This window comes from Stegostoma tigrinum, chromosome 22, assembly GCF_030684315.1.
Source record: "Stegostoma tigrinum isolate sSteTig4 chromosome 22, sSteTig4.hap1, whole genome shotgun sequence".
Taxonomy (NCBI): Eukaryota; Metazoa; Chordata; class Chondrichthyes; order Orectolobiformes; family Stegostomatidae; genus Stegostoma; species Stegostoma tigrinum.
Genome location: NC_081375.1, coordinates 41,387,348 through 41,405,540, shown reverse-complemented (window position 1 = coordinate 41,405,540; position 18,193 = coordinate 41,387,348). Strand labels below are relative to the sequence as shown.

General features: G+C 42.4%; 1 protein-coding gene across 1 annotated transcript in view; it reads right to left on the bottom strand.

Moving 5' to 3' along the window:
* b3gntl1 (UDP-GlcNAc:betaGal beta-1,3-N-acetylglucosaminyltransferase-like 1) overlaps nucleotides 1–18,193 on the bottom strand; it is a 331,506-nt gene that overhangs the window by 16,722 nt on the left and 296,591 nt on the right. Inside the window, exon 11 of the mRNA XM_059653792.1 lies at nucleotides 14,853–14,927. Within this exon, the coding sequence (XP_059509775.1) occupies nucleotides 14,853–14,927 (75 nt within the window). The remainder of the gene's footprint in view (nucleotides 1–14,852; nucleotides 14,928–18,193) is intronic.

Genomic DNA, 18,193 nt, shown 5'->3' with positions numbered 1-18,193 from the left:
GAGTGAAGACCACTGATCTGGGTGCCACATACAGTGTGTAGTGCAGAAATCACAAACACTTAGTGCTTTACAAGGCAGCAACAAAATTGGCCAAGATAATAAAATGTGAGGCTGGATGAACACAGCAGGTCAAGCAGCATCTCAGGAGCACAAAAGCTGACGTTTCGGGCCTAGACCCTCTGATGAAGGGTCTAGGCCCGAAACGTCAGCTTTTGTGCTCCTGAGATGCAGCTTGGCCTGCTGTGTTCATCCAGCCTCACATTTTATTATCTTGGAATTCTCCAGCATCTGCAGTTCCCAAATTCTCTAACAAAATTGGCCAAGCAGCTTTTCTGAAATACTTTTCATAGTACTTTTGTCAACAGTTGAGAATTAACTGAAGGTTCTGATCTGAACCCAAAACTGAATCACATTCGTGAACTGCTGAACATTTACAGTGTTAAGGCTCAAATCTAAACTCTCAATGCGTTCTGGCTCCTGCAATGCATCACAATTAATTTGGGCTTTATAATGAATCAAAAGTGTACTGACTGCTTTAAAAAGGGAAACGGAATCATAGAATGATTACAGCACAGAATTGGGCCATGCTTTCTATCTGTTCCAAGCTGTCTTGTTACAGGGGAAAATCAACTAGCCCCATTCCTTATCCTTCCCTTGCAACTCTGAAATGTTCCTCTCTTCAGGTGCTTATCCAAGTTTTTTGTAAAACTCACAACCACAATTTTTTCCTCACACTCTAAATGTACTTCAGATCCTAGACACTTTTAGCTTAAAGTTTACCCTCATGTTGCAGTTGGTTGTTTGACTATTGACCTTTTATTGGTAAAAACCAAAAGAACTGTGGAGGCTGTGAATCAAAAACAAGAACAGAAATTGCTGGAAAAGCTCAGCAGGTCTGGGCAGCATCTATGGATAGATATCAGAATTAACATTTCAGGTTGTGTGACCCTTCCTCAGAACTGATGGTAGTTAGGAAAATTTCAATTTTCATGCAGAAGTTAGGGTGGCGGGGAGGTAATAAGGAATAAATGATAGGAAAGGACAGAGCCCAAAGACAGAATTACAGTTGGACAGACGGACGAGTGGATAACAATTTGGCTAGGAGGGTGAATAAGTGTTAATGATGACCGTTAGTGGCTAACAATGGTTTGGGTGTAATAGCTGACTCTGTGATAACAAGGTCTAGATCCATTTCTGAAGAAGGGTCCAGACCCAAAATGTCAGCTTTCCTGCTCCTCTGATGCTGCCTGGCCTGCATCCAGCTCCACATCTTGTTATCTCAGACTCCAAAATCGGCAGTTCCTACCAAGACATAACAAGATCTGGTGTGAGGGGGTTGAGATTAGGGCACTGGAGAGTTGTTGATCTGATATTGAGTCTGGAGAGCTGCAGGGTCCCCAAACAGAAAATGAGGTGGTGTTCTTCCAGCTTGTGCAGGGTGATGTGTTGAAGTGACAGGCAACTGAAAGGTCAGGGTCTTTTCTGTGGGCAGAACGTAGGTGATCTGCAAAGCAGTCATCCAGTCTATGCTTTGCTTCCCCAATGTTGCAGAGGCCACATTGTGAGCAGCAAATGCAGTAGACTAGTATGTGTGAAGTGTGGGTGCTTCACCTGGAAGGTAAGTTTGGGCCCTTGGAAACTCAGGAAGGAGGAAGTAAACTGACAGGTGTTCTACCTTCTCTGGTTACAGGGGCAGGTGCTGTGGGGCTGAACTGGGTGGGAATGAAGGAGGAGTGGATCAAGATGTCCCAGAGGCCTGAGGAAGGAAATATGTGTCGGGTGGTGGAATCCCACTGGGGGTGGCAGAAATGGTGGCAATTGATCCTTCTGATGTGGATGCTGGTGGGGTGGTAATTAAGGATACGAGGGACCATTTTGCTGTTGCGGGTGGGAAGACAGGGAGTGAGGGCTGAAGTGCAGGAGATGGGTCGGACCAGCTGAGGACCCTGTCAACAATGGTGCTGGGGAGCCTTTGGTGAGGAGGAAGTTGGACATTTCAGAGCCTCCCTTATAGAAGTTGGCATCATTGGATCAGATGAGATGGAGATGCTGGAACTGGGCGAATGGAAAAGAATCTTTACAGGAAGCAGGGTGTGAGGATGTATAGTCAAGGAAATCCTTTGTCTGTCCAACTGTTCTTCTCTCTCTCTTTGGGTTCTATCCCCACCCTATCATTTACTCCTTAACCCCCCAGCCCTACCCTATCTTCTGCACATAAACCAACATTTTCTTAGCTGCTATCAGTTCTGAGAAAGGGGCACGCAACCTGAAACGTTAACTTTGATTTTTCTGTACAGACACTGGCAGACCGACTGAGTTTTTCCAGCAATTTCTGTTTTTGCTTGTTACCTTATATTGGTGTCTTTTAGTTTTTGACTCTTTTCTCAAGAGGAACAGTTCTCCTTACCTACACTGCCCTTATGGGATGAGAGCAGAAATGATAATTCAGCAACAGAGAATAAAAAGAAATTCAATTTACGTGTTATGATTCAAACCAGACTACAAAAATGTAGTACCTTGCCTATATCAAATTACCTACCTCCCTTTCAGATCCATATTATCTGTAAATCTAAGCTAGCCTGTACTGCACATTCTGCTTCCAATAACCTTTTCCTCTTAGGCTTTTGCATGTAAAAGCAAAACACTATAGGATCCTTAATGTAGTAAAACACCTCAAGGCGATTCCACTGAGGACCAAACAGTATCATTTTACAACAGCGCAAAAATCTAACAATCTACAATCCATATCCAGCAAGTCTTTTGCTGGAGACATCTAAGTTTAGAAAGATCCAGTCAACACAGCGTGGAGCCGGAGGAACACAGCAGGTCAGGCAGCAGCAGCAGGAAAGTTGACATTTTGGGTTTACAACCTGCATCAGGACTCTAGTATTTAAATTAAGGTGCAAAACACAGCAACATGCAGCACTTAGTACTGTTTTATTAGGATGTAGTGCTGCACAGTTTATGAATGTACCTAACATTTAACTACTCCACCCTGAAATAATTCAATAGTTTAGCACCTTGTTGCAAAGCATCCTGTGCTGTGAGTGTTCTGTCTGCCGATTTCTTCAAACTTCACTTATTTCCTAAGTAAAACTGTAAACTAATAATCCCTTACCAGTGATGCCCCAACCATAGGAAATGGTCTTTCCAAAGGGACTTCAGCATTTTAAAGTAGTTAAATTAAATCTCCTCTTGGCCTTTTCTGCAATGCAAAACAACATAGAAAGCTTGCACATAAAAGCAAGCAAATTATTTTGGTGAAAGGACGGAGTCAGTGTACATATTGTTGTAATAAAGAGTTATCTTTTCCTTCAATTACAACACTAGTTTGTTATTAATTACTTAATAATTTAAGTTATTTAAAGTAATAACAATGCCTCAAGGAGCTTCATGGGAGTGGTATTAGAATCAATTTAATAGTGGGCCATATAGGAATACAGGAGGAAAGATTGTTTTATACACCAGTATCCTTGTGGATTACAGAGCAAAAGGCTTCATGAATGTTCACCTTTCCATTCTGGATCCTTCCCCTGTCCAGATAACAACACACAATGGGTAGAACTCAGCGCATTTTTAAAATTTTGAAACCCACCATCAAATTAACAAGACGACTAATTTAGAAACTATTACCCACAATGTCCATCAGGGGCAGTGTAAAATAATTTTTTTTCTTATTTTACGAAATCCAATTCCAATTGATCAAATCACCCATTAACCAACTAACAATTAAAACATACTGAAAATCTCAGCTCCTCCATATCTTCTAATCAACCAATTTACATACAATTAACAAAAGTGAGTGAAGGACAGGAGGAGGCGGAGAGGACTAAATTAAAATGGAGTTGGAGGGGTAAGAAATCAAGCTTTTCTTAATTGATGAAATTAACTAATGAAAGAAATAAAGAGTTACAATTAACAAAATGACAAAAACCAAAAAGAAGGGGGTAACAAAGGAGGTACTAAATCAAAATGTTGGTTGACGGGGAGATAAACATCTACTCGACACTTGTGGCTGAAGATTCCTGTGAGTGCTTCAACCTTGCCTTTTGCATTGGTGTGCTGGTTTTCTCCATTATTGACAGTTGGGATGTTTGTGGAGCCTTCTCCTCTATTGAGTTGTCCACTAACTATCCACTAACATTCATGACTGGAATCAGCAGGACCATGGACCCTGGTCTGTTGGTTGTGAGTTTGCTTAGCTCTGTCTGTCACTTACTACTTATGCAGTTTGGCATGTAATTATTTCTGTTTGGTCGCTTCAACAGGTTGACAACTCATTCTTAGCCTGGTGCTGCTCCTGGCCTCTATTGAATCAGGGTTGATCCCTGGCTTTATGGTAATGGTTGAGCAGGGGATATGCCAAGCCATGAGATTGCAGATTGTGATGGAGTACAGTTCTACTGTGGTTGACGGCCCACCGTGCCTCATGGATGCCCAGTCCTCAGTTGCTGTCCCATTTAACATGGTGATATTATGACACAACATGATGGAAGGTATTCTCAACACGAGGGAGGGACTCTGTCTCCACAAGGACTGTCTGGTGGTCACTCTTACTGATACTGTCATGGACAGATGCATCTGCTGCCAGCAGTTTGATAAGGACATGTTTTTCCTTCTTGTTGGTTCCCTCACCAACTGCTGCAGACCCAATCTAGCAGCTATGTCCTTTAGGACCGGACCAGCTCAATCAGTAGTCCTGCTGCTGAGCCACTCTTGGTGGTGGACATTGACATTCCCCACCCAGTATACATTTTGTACCTTGCCATTCTCAGTGCTTCCTCTAAGTGCTGTTCAACATGGTGGAGTGCTGATTCATCAGCTGAGGGAGGACAGCTCATAGTAATTGCCAGGAGGTTTTCTTAACTGTGTTTAAATTGAAGCCATGAGACTTCATGGGGCCCAGATTCAATATTGAGGACTCTCAGGGCAACTCCTTCCTGACTGTAAACTACTGTATTGCTACCTCTGCTGGGTTTGCCCTGCTGATGGGACAGCACATATTCAGAGATGGTAATGGTGGGTTCTGGGTCAATGTCTGTATGGTATGATTCTGTACGTAAGACTAAGTCAAGCGTATGAGAGGCATCTCTCCCAAATATATATAAAATGAAAATACATCACTGTTCCTTCACTACTGCTGGGCTAAAAACCTGGAATTCCCTCCTTACCGCTTTATACATCAATGTATTTTGTGTAGGCTGCAGCTATTTGGGAAGGCAGTTCACCACAATCTTCTCAAGGGATGGGCAATAAACAGAAGGTAATATTATCACTGAACTATTAATGTTCTGGGGATGCAGGTTCAAATCCTACCATTACAGATGGTGGAAACTGAATCCAAGACGAGTCTTGAATTAAGAGTGTAATGATGACCATAAAACCATTATCAATTGTCGGAAAAACCCATCTGGTTCACTAATGTCCTTCAGGGAAGGAAATCTGCCATGATTACTTGGTCTGGCCTACATATGACTCTAGACCCACAGCAATGTGGTTGACACTTAACTGCCCTCTGGGTAATTAGAGATGGGCAATAAATGCTGACCTGGCCAGTGATGCCCACACCTCATGAATGAATAAGGCAAAAGGGAAAATAACATTCTCCTATGTTGCTGCGACCACTTCTCAAAAGCTTCAAGAACTCAACTCTTGACATTTTTATTTAGCCTGCTAAGTGATGTTATGACACACCTCTGCCGGAAGTGGGACTTGAACCCAAACCTCTTACCACTGTTTCACAAAATCTTTAAAATCAACATAGTTGTACTGGACTACTGGGCTGCTCACTCATTAGATAGAGAGAAATGAGTGGTAGTGATTTAACCTGAGGATTACCATGCCTCAGGTGAGGGGAGATGTTGAAAAGAAGAGTCCTTGGTGATAACATCAACCAGTGCAGGAACTGAACCCACATTGTTGCCATTTGAGCTAACTAACCCACTCCAAGCTCAATTCTTAGATAGTTTCCTAATCAACCTATTCAGTGATATTGTTACACACCTCTGGAGTGGATAGGACTTGAACCCAGGTCTCCTGGATCAGAGGTAGGAACACTGCAACAGTGCAACAAGAGCCCCCATGCTCACCTCTAAAGTACAAAAGTTTGATGAGCATCTCTTGTGTTCAATCAATTCTGGAGCCGATCTGTTTGAGCCTTAAAGGAACCTGCATATTTAACTGGTTGAAGAGACAGATTTTAAGGAGCAACTGAAAGGAAAGAGAGGCTGTGAATCAGAGAGCTTTAGGGAGGGAATTCCAAAGGTTCCTGGGACAGTGGAAGGCATTTCCACTGGAAAACAGAAGTGAAAATTTAGGTTGAGTTGGAGAAACACAGAAGTGTGGTTTGTGCAACTGGAGGAGCATACAGTGATTGGGGAGGAAGGTACAGAGGTTATGGAGGAATGAAGGCAGGGAGAAATGTGAACACAAGAATGAGAATTTTAAAATCAAAGTGTTCCTGGGCTGAAATCGATGCTACGCTGTCAGTAGTAATATGTCAAACATACTATAAAAATCTTAAGAACTACTAGTCAGTTGTATTTTTTTGGCAGAACTGGGGTGGCACGATGGCTCAGTGGTTAGCACTGCAGCCTCACAGCACGAGGGACTCAGGTTTGATTCCAGCCTCGGGTAACTGTCTGTGTGGAGTTTGCACGTTCTCCCCGTGTCTGCATGGGTTTCCTCCGGGTGCTCCGGTTCCCTCCTATAGTCCAAAGATGTGCAGGCTAGGTGGATTGGCCATGCTAAATTGCCTGTTGTGTTCAGGGGCGTGTGGGCTACAGGGGGATGGGTCTGGGTGGGGTGCTTCTTGGGGCAGTGTGGACTTGTTGGGCCAAAGGGCCTATAGGGAATCTAATCTAAACCAGTTCCATTTTGGTAAGTTTAAACCACCAAATATCTTTACTGCAGATACAAACACTAGCTCCCAAACTAGACATCTGTTTGGGAAGTTGTGAAACAGATTGTATCTATTTTAATAAAGAGTAATTGATATGGACAATGTTGAAGCTTACTCGATCAGGAAACATTTGTTTTTTCAGTTCAGCTTCAAATGTGTGATGATATGGAAGGACTTGCAATCTTTAATGGTCTGCACGTTGATGAGCAGTACAGTGCTGACAGAATGCTTTGCTGATGCTGGTAATGGTAGAGCCTCTAAAATCAAGGGACAACATTTATAAAACCCTTCACCGGGGAAACACAAAATATGGTTGGAGGCAAAGCACAAACAAGAACAAATGAAAAGTGGGCATACGTCCCCAGGTATAGAGTCATTGAGAGACCGAGAGAGACAGAGACAGAGAGAGAGACAGGGTGAGGGTGAGGGAGTGAATGTGAGAGCTAGAGAGAGGTGCATTATCATTCTGGGTCACCATAGCAGTTAAAGCAGACTGCCTTTGTGACCACATGTCTGACAACCCTTTTTAGGATTGATTTCACATGCTAAATTAACATAATGAACTACTACAAAATGTATCACTTACATGGGAAGAACAAGGAGAAACAGTCAGACTGTGAAATACTCTGGGTAGTTCATTGCAGAGCTGCCTGCAACACCTGTAGAAAGTGGAGCTGAAGGAATCTCAACAAGGCACTAAATTGTTGCAGCTAGACATGGCAAAGGCCGAAAAATGCTTTAGCTTCATTGAAATTTAAGCGCCTGACAGACACTGATTGGACAATGTCTACTTTCTCTGAAACAAGAGCCAAACAATGTGACAGCTGAAACTGAAATCATGCAAGTTTGCAATGATGTCTTTAAAAAATGATCTGTCTATAATTTTATGCAAATGCATGTTGTGAATTTTCCTATGTTGGCAGAAATGCCAAATCTTTGTTTTTGATCAAAATGCTCCTTGGACTAACCACAATGACTGACAGAAGTTTCTGATAATGTTAACATATCAATCGTAAACTAGATTTTTAAAAAAATTTGTCCAGTCCACACTCCCCTCCAACCCCACCACACCTGGCACTTTCCCCTACAACCGCAGGAAGTGCTACACCTGCCCCCACACCTCCTCCCACACCCACATCCCAGGCACCAAAATGACTTTCCACATCAAGCAGATGTTCACTTGCACATCCGCCAATGTGGTATACTGCATCTGCTGTACCTGTTGTGGCTTCCTCTACAATGGAGAAACCGAGCAGAGGCTTGGGGACCGCTTTGCAGAACACCTACGCTCGGTTCGCAACAAACAACTGCACCTCCCAGTCGTGAACCATTTTAACTCCCCCTCACTTTCCTCAGACGACATATCCACCCTGGGCCTCCTGCAGTGCCACAAGGATGCCACCTGAAGGTTGCAGGAACAGCAACTCATATTCCGCTTGGGAACTCTGCAGCCCAATGGCATCAATGTGGATTTCACAAGCTTCAAAATCTCCCCTTCCCCCACCGCATCCCAAAACCAGCCCAGCTCGTCCCCGCCTCCCTAACCTGTTCTTCCTCTCACCTATCCCCTCCTCTCACCTCAAGCTGCACCTCCATTTCCTACCTACTAACCTCATCCCACCCCCTTGACCTGTCCGTCCTTCCCAGACTATCCCCTCCCTACCTCCCCACCTACACTCATCTCTACAGGCTCCATCCCCGCCCCTTTAACTTGTCTGTCTCCTCTCCACCTATCTTCCCCTCTATCCATCTTCGATCCGCCTCCCCCGCTCTCCCTATATATTTCAGAACCCTCTCCCCATCCCCTTTTTCTGATGAAGGGTCTAGCCCGAAACATCAGCCTTTGTACTCCTCTGATGCTGCTTGGCCTGCTGTGTTCATCCAGCTCCACACTTTGTTGTCTTGGATTCTCGAGCATCTGCAGTTCCCATTATCTCTGTTCCCTCTGAGGTTGACTGTAGCAGATTTCCAGTTTCATTTCTATTTGTTTTTTTTTTCACTTTTTTTCTTATTTACAATGCAAGAATATTTCTATATTTCTGGCAGTGTGAAGAATAAATGCCCGAGTATGAATTGTAGTGGGATAGGTGAGGTCCATGCTGAGACTTTCAAACACCAGGGGCTGTGTGCTATGGGTTTTAGGCTTTAAGTACGTTATGGCTCTCTGTAATAATAACAATGCTGGCTTGTTTATAACAGCAGAAATGTTACCATAGTTTTGCAAACTTTCAGGGAAGGTGTCTGCATGCCATTCTCCTAGGGTGGCACTTAAACCAAAGGAGTGTGCCAGCATGCCCGAAAGCTATCGGCATGACACCAGGATAGATACTTGAATAGTTATGCGACAATTTTAATACTCCTATTCCTATTTTTAAAAACTATGTATCGGATGCAGAAAATAAGTTCTGCTTTAAGAACCATAGAATCTCGAAGTACAGAAGAAACCATTTGGCCCATCAAGTCTGTACAGCTAAAAATATGCCACGACGTACACTAATCCCACTTTCCTGCACTAAGACTACAGCCTTGAATGTAATGACATTCCAAGTGCTTATCCAAGTGCTTTTAAAAAATTATGAGGTTTGCTACCCCAAGTACCCTCCTCGGCAGTGTATTCCAGACCTCACACCACCCTCTGGGTGAAAATGGTTTTCCTCAAATCCCCTCTAAGCTTCCTGCCTTTCACTTTAAAATTATGCCCCTTGTTCTTGACTCTTCAACCAAATGGCACACAGCTTTCTATTCACCCTGTCCGTGCTTCTTACAATCTTATACACCTCAATAAGGTCCCCTTTCAACCTTATCTGCTCTGAAGAAACCAACCCAAGCTTATTCGGCCTCTCTTCATGGCTAAACTGCTCCAACCCAGATAACATCCTAGTTAATTTCCTTTGCACTCCCTCCAGGGCAATCGCATCTTTCCTTCAGTGCAGTGTTCAGAACTGCACAGTACTCCAGCCGTGGCCTAACCAAAGTTCCATATGGCTCCAAGATGACCTCCCTGCTTTTATAATCTATGCTAGAACTGATAAATGCAATGTCCCGTATGCCTTCTTAAACACCCTATTAACCTGTGTGGTCACTTTCAGGGATCTGTGGCCAAGCATCCCAAGATCTGTCTATTCCTCTGAGCTTCCTAATGTCCTGCCATTCATTGAGTACTTCCTTGACCTTCTTTCTTCTTCCAAAGTGTCTCACCTCATCTGGGTTAATTTCCAGCTGCCACTGATCTGCACATCTGATTAATCCCCCTATAACCTAAAGCTTTCTGCATCACTGTCAACTATCCAGTCAATTGTTGTGTCATCCTCAAACTTGCTCATCATCCCACCACATTCTCAACTATCAGTGAGCAAAGGCCATGTTAGAAATCTACAGGACAGAATTAAGGAAAGATACTTCCTGGTTTGTTCTTTGCAGTTGCAGGTCTCACACCATTGATGGGGATTCCAAATATTGTTGTGCATTTCTCTCTACGGTGGACAGAATCTAACATCTCAAATAAAACCTAATCAACAGAATGAACACAATAAATTCTTGAGAAGTATATAAAGAAATAGCACTGGAGAAACTTAGCAGGTCTTGCAACATCTGTGAATAGAGAAGCACAGTCACACTGGACATGATGTGTTACTTTCACTTCTCTCCCCATACGTGCTGCCACAATTGCTGAGTTTCTCCAGCACTTTTTGTTTTAAATTCCACATCTCTACCCTCTGCTATAATTTGCTTTAATTAAATTCTTCAGAAGATTCTGCAATCTGAAGATTTTAATTTCACCTCTATATTGACAGGCATGAAAATATCTAACAACCCTCCTGAAGTTAGCCGAAGAAAGCACCCTGCAGTTGTGCATTTGAAATCAGAAAACTGCAATAAAGTATTGGCTTTAATGTACTGATGTAACCTGTAACCTGAAATAGGTTGCTAAATGGCCATCTAAATTATTTAGTCAATAAGAAGACAAGAGCATTAACTCTGAAATTTAGCTTCAAATTTATCCTGTGTAGACAGAAACAAAACAAAGTTGCAGGAAAAGCTCAGTAGGCCTGGCAGCATCTGTGAAGGAAAAAACAGAGTTAATGTTTTGGGTCCGGCGACCCTTCCTCAGAGGGGCCTTATTTATCCTGTGTAGATTCCAGCTGACATTGAATTCAAATCCAAATTAAATTTCAGCATCATTACTTGTCAGCCCAAATCCCTAGCACTAAACTTCTTCCACAACTCTCTATTAGATTGAACAAGAGGGGCAAAATCATGCAGGGTTAAATCTGGGTGTTTTAGCAGTGTAATGAGCTGGTAACCTGTTCATTCTTAAATTTCCCTCCATCAGCCAAATTTTCACCACTCTGCTCTTGACAGAGTGAACTCGAGTTGTACATGCAGGTGGCTTGCAGTGTCAAACATGAGCAGCCAGTAGGGAAATCCTCAAGAATGGGTGTGGATTGGCAGTGGGTCAATGATTTTTACGAAAATGCATCATCTATTTGATCTGGGGAGCACCTTTGGCTTCCATGAGCTCGTGTCTCACAAGGAGGCATTCAAACGCAAGTCAGAGGTAAGCTCACCAAAAAGATTTCGTAACTGGAAATCGATGGCCATTTCTTTGCGGAATTAAAGGCTCTGATCTCCTGAGCCATGGCAAAGGTGAAAGGCAGTACACATTTCTTCTGGGGCTGTTTTATTCTGGATTTATCAGAAGTCAGCAGCACAGCAAAGCATCCCTCAGGGAACATTGCTGAAGTTGAGAAATATGATGGGAAGACAGGACACACCCCTGTTTTATGGTACTAGCTGCCATATGGTAAGTTTTTAAAGGTCCAGGCTTTGTATATCAGTGAATGCGAGGGTGAATGTGGGAAGGGCAGAGAGATGAGTGAGTGAGTGAGTGAATGGGTAGATGGGTCAGATGGCTAAGGTGGCAGTTGGGAGAGTGGGAAGTGGGGTTGGTGGTTGGGTTAGGCCTATGACAGGTTAGTCAGAAAGGCAGTTGGTTCAGGAGAGTAGTTGGGAAGAATGATCAGAAGCAGTCAGGTGGATAGACAATAGACAGGTAAGTTCAGATTGGGTGTAGTCGGGCCAGGGTTAGTTGGAGTGTCAGGGGATTGGTTTGTGGGAGGATGGGGTGGGGGGGCTGGGCGCTTCACTATGGAATTACTCAGAGATTCGACTAAGTTGTTTTGTGCTTGATATTTCCAGGATAAGTACAGGTAAGCACCAGGGAAGTATCTTCATAGTCCCTCACCCTAGCTCAGGGTCAGAGATATTCGCACAGTGTCCTGCTCATTGCTAGTTAATCTTTCTATGTAATTCTCATATACATCCTCATGTTAGGACTTCCTCAGGAGCCCAAAGTGCAGCTGGATAGGCTGAGACTTATTCATTGGAGCATAGGAGGTTGAGAGGTGACCTCATAGAAGTTTATGCAATAATGAGGGGTGCGGATAAAGTTAATGGTCATTGTTTTTTACCCTAGGGTGGGGGATTTCAAGAGTAGGGGGCACATTTTTAAGGTGATGTGAAAGGAGAGAGATTTGAAAAAGACATGGGGGCAATTATTTACACAGAGGGTGGTTCACATGTGGAATGAACTTCCTGAGGAAGTGGTAGATGTGGGTAAAATTGCAAGGTTTATAAGACATTTGGAGAAGGACATGAATAGGAAACGTTTCCAGGGATATGGGCTAGGAGCAGATCGGTGGGACTAGTTTAGTTTGTGATTATGTTTGGCGTGGAAGGTTGGACTGAAGGGTCCATTTCTGTGCTGCCAGTACTGTTGTTGACAGCTAACTGACCTCTGAAGTTGCCTAGTCACCTATTCAATTGGATAACCATTAAAAATACTGCATCAGGTTAAGAATGCGGGCCATCATCATCTTTACAAGGCAATCGTAAATGATTGATAATTGCAGGCCACTTCTTGAGAGGAAAAAACATATTGACAATAGACAATAGGTGCAGGAGTAGGCCATTCGGCCCTTCGCACCACCATTCATTATGATCATGGCTGATCATCCACAATCAGTATCCTGTTCCTGCCTTATCCCCATAACCCTTGATTCCACTATCTTTAAGACTTCTATCCATCTCTTTCTTGAAACTATCCAGAGAGTTGGCCTCCATTGCCTTCTGGGGCAGTGCATTCCATATATCCACCGCTCTCTGGGTGAAGAAGTTTCTCCTCAACTCTGTTCTAAATGGCTACCCCTTATGTTTAAACTGTGTCCTCTGGTTCTGGACTCACCCATCAATGGAAACATGCTTCCTGCCTCCAGATTGTCCAATCCCTTAATAATCTTATATACCTCAATCAGATCCCCTCTCATCCTCCTAAACTCAAGTGTATACAAGCCCAGTCGCTCCAATCTTTCAACATATGATAGTCCCGCCATTCCGGGAATTGACCTCATGAACCTACGCTGCACTCCCTCAATAGCCAGAATGTCCTTCCTCAAATCTGGAAACCAAAACTGCACACAATACTCCAGGTGCGGTCTCACCAGGGCCCTGTACAGCTGCAGAAGGACCTCTTTGCTCCTATACTCAATTCCTCTTGTGATGAAGGCCAGCATGCTATTAGCTTTCTTCACTGCCTGCTGTACCTGCATGCTTGCTTTCATTGACTGATGTCCAAGAACACCCAGATCTTGTTGTACTTTCCCTTTACCTAACTTGACTCCATTTAGATAGTAATCTGCCTTCCTGTTCTTGCCACCAAAGTGTATAACCACACATTTATCCACATTAAACTGCATCTGCCATGCATCCGTCCAATCACCTAGCCTGTCCAAGTCACCCTGTATTCTAATAACATCCTCCTCACATTTCACCCTGCCACCCAGCTTTGTGTCATCAGCAAATTTGCTAATATTACTTTTAATGCCTTTATCTATATCATTAATGTATACTGTAACCAGCTGCGGTCCCAGCACCAAACCTTATGGTACCCCACTGGTCACTGCCTGCCATTCCTAAAGGGACCCGTTTATCACTACTCTTTGCTTCCTGTCAGCCAGCCAATTTTCAATCCAAGTCAGTATTTTGCCCCCAATACCATGTGCCCTAATTTTGTTCACCAATCTCCTACGCAGGACTTTATCAAAGGCTTTCTGAAAGTCTAGGTATACTACATCCACTGGCTCTCCCTTGTCCATCTTCATAGTTACATCCTCAAAAAATTCCAGAAGGTTAGCCAAACGCGATTTCCCTTTTCATCTCAAAGAATGAGTGTGAAAGTTCTAAGATTTGGCTCCTATAGTTTAGGGATGAGCTTTTTACATTTTTTAAAAGCTTCTTTTTTATATACTCGCTCATACTATTTATTTTATTCAAACAGTTCATCCCATTCTCACACCAAACTTTGCAATAGTCATCTGTTAAAGGCTGCCTCTTGGCAAAAGCAGGAGACCTTCATGCCTCTTGGCAAAAGCAGGAGATCTTCATGCCAGTGATTAATAACAGTGACTTCTGTGCTTTTGTTAACTGTGTTTTTGTAGATGTCTCAATGGTATAACATGTGATGTGAACCAAAGATGCAATTTGCAAGCATGTGTCTGTACTTTGTCCAAAAATAAACTGCTGAATGTCATCCAGGCAGGTGTATGTAGGGACTAGATGAGTTTCATCAACAAATGAATGGACTTTTGGAATCAGGCTGTTAATTTACAGCTGGCATTTTCAGCATTTTTACAATGGTTATGATCCCCATCAAAAGTTACTTGAGCACAGACAGCCAAAGTCAATGTTCGTTCTCTACTTCCTCTGATAATAAATTCCACATCCTCTAAGATGACAATGAATTTAAACTCAGTTACAAAATCTGAAAGAACCAACTTCAAAATCCATTCTACCACCATCTTGGAGTTTGCTTGTATTGGTCTGGTTGATCTCATGATTGTTCCTTTGAATATTTTTTTAAAAATATGAAAACAAGTGGATATCTATCACTCACCAGTTTCACACAGATGATGAAAGGGGGCTTAGCTTCTGTAAAATGAAGAATGGTAACTTTTGGCTTTGGCTTGTCCTGGAAAAAACAAGAATGTGTGTCAGCACACCACAGGGTTTATACTCCCAAAGTGTTGACATATTGAAGAATGTGTCATTCTCAGACTGATGAATCATCGCCAATGGACGTTCCTTGTACGAAATGGCTTGAGAGGTGATAATATGATGAAGGTTCTGTAGTAATGTAACTTATTTAATGTAAGATTTCTAAGAGAATCCGAATGGAGTTAAAACTTGTGTGTGTACAAGCGTGTGCATTTGATGAATCTGATTTTATTTCTGTCATAGCTTAAATTTTGGATGCTAAAACAAAAACTAACTATTTTAGTTTCAAGAGTATGGTATTCTATAATTTTATGTATTCCTATTCCATTATTATTCTCATCAGTCTGACAGTCTTACACAGCTTTTTAGGGGATGGTGACAGGTTCTCTGCCTATGTACAGATATGTGTTGTTATGACATTCAGTAGAATGCCAAACTATAAGAAGCTTTGAGTCAATTGCTTACAAACTCTTGATTTAGCTCGCATTTTACACATGGGGCACCAGGTAGATTGTGCAATTCCTAATTTTGAAGAAAAATATTGACGAAAACGTATCTACACAAAAAATTCACTATTGCGAAGATTCATTCTGGACGAATAAAAAGGCAAACGTGGAAACATAGAAGACAGGAGCAGGAGGAGGCCACTCAGCCCTCAGAGCCTGCTCCGTCATTCATCATGATCATGGCTGATTGTCCAACTCAATAGCCTAATCCTGCTTTCATAGAGTCATAGAATTGCACAGCATGGAAACAGACCTTTCGGTCTAGCTTGTCCATGCTGACCAAATATTGTAAATTAATTTAGTCCCATTTGGCCCCTATCCCTCCAAACCCTTCCTATTCACAGACTCATCCAGATGCCTGTCATAATCTTTGATCCCAATCACCCCAAGTGCTATATCTAGTGACCCCTTGAAATCATTCAATGTTTTGGCATCAACTACTACCTGTGGTAATCAATTCCACAGGCACACTACTCTTTGGGTGAAGAAATGTCTCCTCATCTCTGTCTTAAATGCTTCACCCCGAATTCTCATACTGTGACCCCTGGTGCTGGACACACCCACCATTGGGAACATCTTCCCTGCATCTGCCCTGTCTAGTACTGCTGGGATTTTATAAGTCTCTTTGCAATCCCCCCTCATTTGTCTGAACTGCAGTGAAAACAATCCTAACCTAGTCAATCTTTCCTTATACGTCAGTCCCTCGAATCAGTCTGGTAAACCTTCACTACACTCCCTTGAGAGCAAGAGTATCCTTTCTCAGAAAAGTCCAAAATAAAGAAAACTTTCAAAATTTGATAAGCTCATTGGTTAAAACAAGGGAATGAGTGAGATAAGACTATTTGAATCATTGCAATATGTATAATGTTGACTTTAAATTAAACCTATGATCAGTGTAACCTTGTTAAAAACAAAATGTGGTGCAATTGTTGGACAGGGTAATTGCTTGTTGGTGTCAGGCACCAGCGTTTTTCCTTACAGACGTCTGATATCACAGAATTACAAAGATTCAATTACCACTTTTATCACTTCCTTTACAGGGAGTACTCTGTCATCAGGAAGCACTTTATCAGGTGGCCTGCCTGTGACCCAGAGAAACAGAGCAGCTGACTGTCAGTTCAGACAGGAAATGTAATCAGTGTTTTCACTGTGAAGGTCCCACTCTAAAGGTACAGGTGCAGGTGAAAAATGTGCAGGAACGCATTCATTTCTCAACTGCACTGTTGGAACAAAATAGTTATACATGTCGCTGACATTGTAATTATCATATGAATCCAATATGAATCAGGAATCAAGGATGCTGGAGTGAAGTTAAGTAAGGCGCACTGGAGGGAGTCTAGTCGTATGTTCAAGTGAAGATTTAGTGTTGATGTAAATCTCAAGCCCCATTGCACTGGCATTAAATTTGTACATAGAGCTTAAAATATAAGGGGTTCTGGTATTAGAGGGTTAAAGATGTGGGAACCAGTAATCTTACCAGTTTGTGCTGTGAGCTATCAGTTTAGCTAAGTGTCAATTACATCATTATCTGTTTATCATTAATCTTTACTGTTTTTATAACCCGTCCCAACTAAGTACAGTGAAGCATCTATTGCAAGATGTCACCACACCCTACTCACCCATCCAGTTAAACAGGACTAAAGTACCATTATCCATATGTACTGAGAATAATGGTCACTGCAGTATTAATTACAAAGCATTAATTGTTCAGCATAAATAATTTAATCAATACAGAGGAATGCACAGTGGCTACGTTGTTGGACTAGTAATTCAATGGGCTAGACTAAGTCCAGAGATATGGGGGTCCAAATCGCACCAAGGTGACCAGGGATTTAAACACAGTTACATAATAAATCTAGGATAAATGCAAGACTTCTTAATTGTAAAAATGAAACACTGGGTTGTAATAAAAAGAAATTTGCTGTCTTTACCTGAAATGACTCCAGGCCCACAACAATGTTATTGAGTCTTACACTGTCCGCCTATGCACCATCATGTGCTCAAGGCCAATTAAGAATGTGCAACAAATTCTGGCCCTGTCAAAATGCATCTCAAGAACAAGTAAAAAAATTAAAACTTTGGTTTACAAATTTGAAATTCCTGAAGTATTACAATATCTTGGTCTCATATCAAAATTAGACTTGTGAAAGATGTTTGTTTTCTTTCAAGATCTCACATGAATGGGTTCATTGGAAAATAATTACTTCAGGTCTACAACAATTACATATAATAGTACTTTGGTATTTTCAGTAAACAGAGTGTTGCTTTCTCATATTAGTGTTCCATTATACAGTGTGTGGGCCAGGAATACCAGCAGATTATAGGGGTCAAAACTGAGGAAGAAATGAAGAGCTGCATGTGGAGGGTTTTGCTTAGCCCACGGCCTCTGTCGCAATCCAAACGGGATTGGTGGATATACCTGTGCTCTCACTCAGTGGACCCCTGGAAATCAAACTCTTTAAAAAATCCATTTGGAATGAAATGACAGAAAAACTAACCGTACACTAGTATTTGGTGTGACTAAGTGTAGAGCTGGATGAACACAGCAGGCTAAGTAGCATCAGAGGAGCAGGAAGGCTGACGTTTCGGGCCTACAGCCTTCTTCAGAAAAAGGGTCTTTTCTGATGAAGGATCTAGGCCTGAAATGTCAGCCTTCCTGCTCCTCTGATGCTGCTTGGCCTGCTGTGTTCATCCAGCTCTACACCTTTTTGTTATTTCAGATTCTCCAGCATCT